Below are 7,994 nucleotides of genomic sequence, written 5' to 3' on the forward strand. Positions count from 1 at the left end.
TTGTGTGTGCATGTTCTTCACGTTTCAGAAAATTTCTTAAATAAATTCAAGTTTTATTTAATAGAAGGTAGCATACAGGAAGTTTTGTTCTCGTAATAAAGTAAAAAGCAAATAACATCTATATTAAACTCTCTCTTTGTCTCTCTCTCTCTCCTTGTCTCTCTCTCTCTCTCTCTCTCTCTCTCTCTCTCTCTCTCTCTCTCTCTCTCTGTCTTTCTCTGTCTGTCTGTCCCTCTCTCTCTCTCTCTCTCTCTCTCTCTCTCTCTCTTTCGTATAATTATACAAAAAAATTATTATTTTAAATATAAGAAAATTAATTTCATTGTCCAAAAAATTGTTTGTTGTCACCCATAATCTGACGAGAAAATTAGACAAAAAAAATTTATATATAGTCATATTATAACTATAACCATCCTCATCATTATTATCGTTGTCATCATCACCATCGTTAATATTATTATAATTATTCACATTATTATATCAACTTGATCTAAAAAAATTTACTTGCTAAACTGAGAAAGTTTCATCAGTAAATCAGGTTTATTTTCTAAGGAGAAAGAAATACATTGAGAAAAACTAAAAATGAAAAAAAAAATTCTGACTCCTTTTTCTCAAAATTTGGTGTTGCCAGTTCTGACCCTCGGCTGTGCGAATCTCTCGGGGTGTTGACCCGTGTTCTTCTTGCGTCGCGTCATGATCAGAGCTCCCACGACCACCGCCACTACCACTGCAGCCACAAGAACGCTAAACACTACGGCAAAAACTGTTTGCAGTGTTTTTGTTTGCGTTCTTTGGTAGGATGGGTGAACACTTTTTTTTATGTGCACATCGTGGTGATGAAGTCGATTGAGTACTTGAATGATTGTTAGTTTGTGGATTGTTCAGTTGAATCGTAAGGGGAATGGTTAACTGTGATTGAATGTTTAGCTGAGAAAAAACCTCCTAACTCGTCGTCATAGTCCCACTCATCTGTCCGATGCCACCCGGATCGACCACACGAATGCCGGAACCGACCGTCGAACTGGCCGTCGGCGATAGGCTGGCAGCTCTCTTGAAGCGTGTCAGTTGAGTTCCCACAGCTCTCTTCCTTCGCGCGGTAGTGCAGTTTTCCTTGTTTGTGAAGAAATTTTAAATGACGATGTTAAGCCTGAACTTACATTAAAACTGACTCTGAAATTGGATGTTTAAAATTTTCCATCATTTCATAAAACATCTTCAGACATATTTGTTTTATCAACAGTTAACATCATAGCGTTGCTTTTATTATCATTTAAACAGCAAACTTGTCATCATCCTCTCTCCCATCATCGTCATAAAAATCTATATGTTTTGAATCATCGAAATAATCATAATTGATAAAATTAAAAATTTAAATAATTTAAAACAAGAAAAATCTCTCTCGATCAAAACCAGAGAATACATGATTCTAACTCTAACCCACCTTTGTCAGTGTTGGACACGCATCTTCATATCCGCCAAGACACAGTCTGATGTTGCAGTAGAGGTAGACATTCTCTGAGGTTATCATCTTGAACATAGTGACCAGCCCAGTCGTCAGGTTGTAAGTGTTGTCGTCCGAGCTACTGGTCCAATACCACGAGTCTTTTGTTGCTTCCGTGCTCAAAGGACATCTGGAATATGAAAATTAAACGATAGATAGTTTTCACTTGTGGAAATATTTTTTTAATGAATTTTTTAATTTATTCAACTTTAAAATTATGTAGAAGAAGAATGCTGTCAGTATTAGTTTAGGCTGTGCGTGTATGACGATATGAGTGTGTGTGATTGTGTGTGTGTGCGTGTGTGTGTGTAGGTGTGTGCGTGTGTGTGTAGGTGTGTGTGTGTGTGCGTGTGTGTGTGTCAGAGTGTATAAGAAGTGATCGAACCCGTTGGACATGAGTGATCTGATCTCTGCGAAGCTGTCGGTCAGCATGAATGATGAGGAGGCGTAACACCGACGCACCTGGGCTAGCTTGTAATTCTCTGGTTTTGATCGAGAGAGATTTTTCTTGTTTTAATTTATTTAAATTTTTAATTTTATCAATTATGATTATTTCGATGATTCAGAAAAGTGACAATGATGATTAAGTCAGCGATGATGACGACAACCTCAAAATGAAGATGATGACGACGATGAAGTTGATGCAGATGATGCCGATGAAGATGAAGAAAATGACGGAAAAAATCCAGCAACAATATCCTACCATCTTTCACCAGGGTGACCTTGAACTTCAATTGATCCCCGATCACAACGACGGCATCGCCAGATAACGGCTGCCCGAATGCATTCAGGATCTCCATCTTTAGATTTGCTGTCACCTGAACTCCACGATCATTTCCGTTTGGTCTGTGTGTGTGTGTGCGTGTGCGTGTGCGTGCGTGTGGGGAGCGTGCGTGTGTGTGTGTGTAATGAAGTTAAGATTTTTTTAGTTATGATCTGCATTAATTAATCTCTATTGCAACCTGAAAATAAAATGTGAAACTAACAGACTAACACAAATAATAAAAAATCAACCAAGAGGTTTGGAAATTTAGATAAAATTTAAACTGCAAACTACAAAAATACCACATCAGCAACAAAAATACCACATCAGCAACAAAAATACCACATCAGCAACAAAAATACCACCTCAGCAACAAAATTACTCACTGTACAACTCCAATACCGGCGTATTCGCCAGTCGCAAATCTCTGAAACTTGCAATACACGTTGAAGACGTAGGATGGATGGGTGTGGCTGCTGTCTTCTACAGAGATCGTATTGACATAAATGTTGTTTGTTGACTGTAATCAATTAGTTAGTTAATTAATTAATTGATTGACTGATAAATTAATTAATTAATTGGTTAGTTAATTAATTAATTAATTGAGTAGGCAAATAGTTAAACAATTTTTGTTGTTTATGGATAGTGCAAATGTGTCAAACATGAACACACACAAACACGTACATCTGATTTTACAACAGTTCCACAGTGGTCAGTTTGATTTATAGCCAGTGTCAAATTCAACGTATAGAAGCCAGCCGGACAGCCATTCTTCACGTCAATGACGTCATTATCTTCTTGGGGTGCCACTGGGGAAGAGGTCGAATTTGTAACCGAAGGAGGAGCGGCTGTTGGTAACGACTGCGCGTTCGTGTTGTTTGCCAGGTAGCCTGTGGAAAAAAGATCGTGTTGATTCATTGCGTTGAAAAACTTGTTGGATTTGTTTGACATTTTTAAATGGAGTTAATGGAGGAATAATTTATTGTGATCTGTCAAGTGCATTGTCAGCAAGGAATGAGATTATCATTAAACTATTAAGTTTTTTGGCTAAATCACCAATCACAAAACAAACCAAACAAACAACTATTTAAACCAGCCAATCAACCAACCAGTTAGCTAACCAACCAGCCAACCAACCTACCTACCAGCCAACTCACCAGCCCACCTACCAGCTAATCAACCAACCAGCCAACCATCCAACCAATCAATCAGCCATCCAACCAATCAACCAACCAGCAAACTAACCTTTGCAATTAACGGTAGCACCCGAATGCAGAATCCAACGATCATTCGTCAGATCAACATTGGGATGAGGTTTGTAGCATACCAGCATGGACTGACTGGAACAGCCCATTTTTACTGTTGGTCATGTCATCACCATTAACTTCATCGTCGTCTTCATAGTCACCATCATTGTCATATTCGTCACTTTTGTCACCATTCGATTGAATGGATGAATAGATGAATGAATGGATAGATAAATGGATGGATGGATAAATGGACGGACAAATAAATTACACCATCTTGCCGTCTCATAAATTAGTTGTTTAATTGGTAATAAATAAATTAATTAATTATGCATATATTAACCTTGCGTGTTCTCGCACTTATCTCCAGATTTTGAGGCTGGACATTGACATTTGGCGGCGCCAGCGACTAATATGCAAATTCCTGAATAAATTATTAAATTAAATAAATATTTATTTTTACGTTTATTAAATATTTATTCTTCATTGAAAGACTGAATGGCTACAATGAATTAATAAATAGATGATGAATGAACGAACGAACGAACGAACGAACGAACGAACGAACGAATAAACGAACGAACGAACGAACGAACGAATGAACGAATGAACTAATGAATGAATGAATGAACGTGTAATTAAACAGATCAATGAACAAATGATTGCACGAACATAATTTTATGAGATGAATAAATTATTAATAACATTAAAGACAACAAAAATATAATGGAAACTTCTTCAAATAAATTAGAAGAACCTAGAATGAACGATCCTAAACTAAGATAGCGTAATTAAAATTTAAATATAAAATACACGATACTAAATAATAATAATAATAATTAAGTTATTATAAACTTATCAAATAATAGCAATAATAATAATAATTATGATCGTAATAAAATTATTAAAAAATGTGTTCGACCTTCGTTTTCGGTGCACTCTTTACAGGCCGGATCATTAGGCTGAGCTATCAATTCTAGGTGGTAGGTTTTAAAAAAAAAATTATTTATAAAATATTATTATTATTATTATTGTTGTTGTTGTTGTTATTATTGTTTTTGTTATTATTGTTAATAACAACAACAAAAATTTGACAACATTAAAATCAGCAAACTCAACACAACATCAACAAAATGGGCAACAACAACAACAACTTCAACATCATCAACAACAACAACGACGACACATCAACGACAACATCAACGACAACATCAACGACAACAACAACTTCAACAACAACATCAACAAACTGCAACAACAACAAAACTAACCACAGGTGTAAATCCCATTTGTGTTCCAATCAGAGAAACCTGTCTTGCAAGCACACCTCTTAGCATCTTCGTTAAACTTGCTCGGAGCACAGTAACTGTTGGCAACTGTTGTACAATTCTCGTCACCGAGGCAAACGCTGAATAACTTCACTGTGTTGTTGTTTATGTTGTTGTTGATGGCGTTTATGTTTTTGTTGTTGTTTAGGTTGTTGTTGTTGTTTATGTTATTATTATTGAAGCTTTTTCATTTGCTGTCTAAGTTATCAGAGTTAGAAAAAAATTAAATTTTAAAACATAAAAAAATGTTTCTAACTTGTCAACCCACCACCACCACCATCACCTCCACTACCACCACCACCGCTGGTAGCATTTCCATTTCCAGACGGCGGTTGTGTGCCCCCAGCGGGTGGTACCACAGGGGATACTACAGGGGGTACCACAGGGGGTTGTGTGGCGGGGGGTGCCACGGAAGAATTTTGGCTTTTTATTAAATTTCTTCCCATAAAACATACAATCAGGATTAAGGTGATATGGATTGAAATATGCAATGATCTAGCGTGTGTGGTTGTAGCCATGTGTGCCTGAATTTGTTTTTGAGACAGAAAATTTGTTTTGAATGGTTGTTGTTGATGATATTGTTGTTTTCTGTTTGTTGTTGTTGTTGATGTTGTTGTTGTTGCTGTTGTTGCTGTTGTTGTTGTTAATGCTTTTTGTTGTTGTTGTTGTTGTTGCTGTTGTTGTTGTTGTTGTTGACGTTAGCTACGTTTTTTAAGATACTGAAAAACAAATTTCATTTTTATTGTTAGTGAGATTCTTGAAATCATTTGAAAAATTTTCAAAATTTCAAAGTTGCATTACTCTATATAAATAAATAATTAAATAAATAAATAATAGTAGTGATGTTAATCATAATTAATTAATCAATTAATTAACTAATTAATTAACTAACTAATTTTTTATTGAATTAATTTTAACAATTAATCAATTGTATAAATTGATTTTATTCTAAAAAGTAAAAACTAAGAAATTAAATTTAATAAATCCGCAATGTATGACAGATAAGAAGGTAACTCCTAACAACACAATGTACTAGGTAGGTAGGTAACCACCGTTAAGAATAACATAATAAAAGATATATACATATAAACATTATATACTTGCCTATTACAAACATGTTACACATGTGTGTGTCTGTGTGTGCGTGTGTGTGCGTGAAAGTGTGTGTGTGCGTGAAAATGTGTGTGTGCGTGAAAGTGTGTGTGTGCGTGAAAGTGTGTTATGTATATACATATAATGTTTTATCCCTATTACAGCAAAAATGTTGATGACGATGATGATGACGATGATGATGACGACGATGATAATGATGATGACGATGCTGATAGTGACGCTGATGATGATGATGATGATGACGTTGATGATGACGTCAGTGTTGGCTATCGATGAGACAATGAGTGAAAAATCGATTATGTTAACATGTGTTATCTATCATACGCAGAATCATTACCATCATCACTATCATCATCATCGTGTTTATCATTATCTGTAGTAGTATTACTATTAATATTGTTATTAATGTTTTTGTCAACATTAATTTTATTATTTTTATTTATCAGTAAAGCTTTCATTTTATTTTCTCTCTTCATCATCACCATCATCATCTCAGTATCATCATAATTCTAAACATGATGACGACCGGCCGAGAGAAACTTAGTGTGAAACAGAGTGATCTCTTGTTATAATTTTGATGATGAAGATTATGAATCCGAATCACTTGATTTTTTTTTCATGATGATTAAAATAATTTTTAGCTGGGCACGGTAAAAACTTCCATAAAATCAGAACATCTGAATCTCTTTATTCTACTTTTCTCTTTTCATTATTTTTATTATTATTATTGTCATGATGATATTTAGCATACGTATTAATGTAATTAACAAATACCTTATAAACGCAATTATATTGTAGTGGTAGGAGTAGTAGAAGTAGAACCAGAAGTATCAGTTGTAACAACTAAATATTTTTGAACAAATCTCTAGAGATATAATGCAAACAGTTGTGAGTTTCATTTTTTTTTTCATTCGTGTTGTGTCAGACTCGAAGATGATTTCATGCAAGCTATTTAAACATTTTTTTTGTCTCTAGAACGGTCAGCACAAATTTAATTTATATGCCAAAGTTTCAATTATTCGACAACTTCAATAGCGTTTTAGTAACTTTCATCAAACATTAACGTACATGCGCATAATTCAATTCAATGCGAGGGACCGTAAAAATCCTCTTACTTACTTTCGAACCCGGTGACTTCGTCGCGACATTTGTAGTAGTTATTAAATAAAATGTTCGCTACTGATTAGATTAAAAGTAGGAACAGTTTCTCCTATATTATTTATTCGTCACCATCATATTGTGTAAAATAAAAACACCAAATATACAACACCCACACACACACGCACACGCACACACGCACACACGTTAGCACCATTTTCTTTTGTTGCCCAGTTGCTGCACCTCCAAAATTTGACCATGAATACTCCTAAATAAAATGTTTCATTACAGTTATATAAGTATCATTGTTTTAACTATTGTTGTCTAGGTAGTACATTGTTATAATTTTTTGCTAACCACAATGCCCGCAAAAATTTATCCATTGTATATGATATGATATCATGTATCCATTACTTTATATTATATCATATATCCGTTATAGCATATATCAATTATACAGTAGTATATCATTTAACCATCATTAGCTTATATAATACATCATAATGTCTTATGAGTCTGTCTTATAAATGTAAATATATAAATGTATATATATATATATATATATATATATATGTACATGTGTGTGTGTGTGTGTGTGTGTGTGTGTGGGTGGTGTGTAAAGATAGATAGATATACCTATACATGTGCATGTATCGATGGATTGCCACCTTATTCATTTCCAATTCCGGTCCAAGAATAGCGTTAGAAACATCGTCGTTAAGACATATGCACACACACATACACACACACACAAACATACACACACACAAACATACAAACACACACATACACACACACATACACAACACATACTAAATCATCCGCGTTGATTCTCTGCGTTTCCATCACAAGCCAGGCGATGTTGAATTGGGTGATTTTGTAACGTGCAAACGTTATGATTCGGTATAGTTTGGTGATGGTTTTATATGGCTGTTTGGTTGAAT

General features: G+C 34.7%; 1 protein-coding gene across 1 annotated transcript; it reads right to left on the bottom strand.

Moving 5' to 3' along the window:
- Positions 1-611: 611 nt before the first annotated feature.
- Positions 612-7,100, bottom strand: HELRODRAFT_166363 (hypothetical protein; the record flags this gene model as incomplete). The annotated part of the gene is made up of 12 exons (XM_009033301.1): positions 612-763; positions 948-1,110; positions 1,442-1,631; positions 1,887-1,983; positions 2,205-2,347; positions 2,651-2,697; positions 2,949-3,154; positions 3,855-3,935; positions 4,434-4,487; positions 4,783-4,932; positions 5,096-5,277; positions 7,072-7,100. The coding sequence occupies 12 exons, from the start codon at positions 7,098-7,100 to the stop codon at positions 612-614; spliced, it is 1,494 nt and encodes a 497-aa protein (XP_009031549.1).
- Between the last annotated feature and the right edge of the window lie 894 nt (positions 7,101-7,994).

Source organism: Helobdella robusta (assembly GCF_000326865.2).
Source record: "Helobdella robusta unplaced genomic scaffold HELROscaffold_9, whole genome shotgun sequence".
In the NCBI taxonomy this organism is placed as follows: domain Eukaryota; kingdom Metazoa; phylum Annelida; class Clitellata; order Rhynchobdellida; family Glossiphoniidae; genus Helobdella; species Helobdella robusta.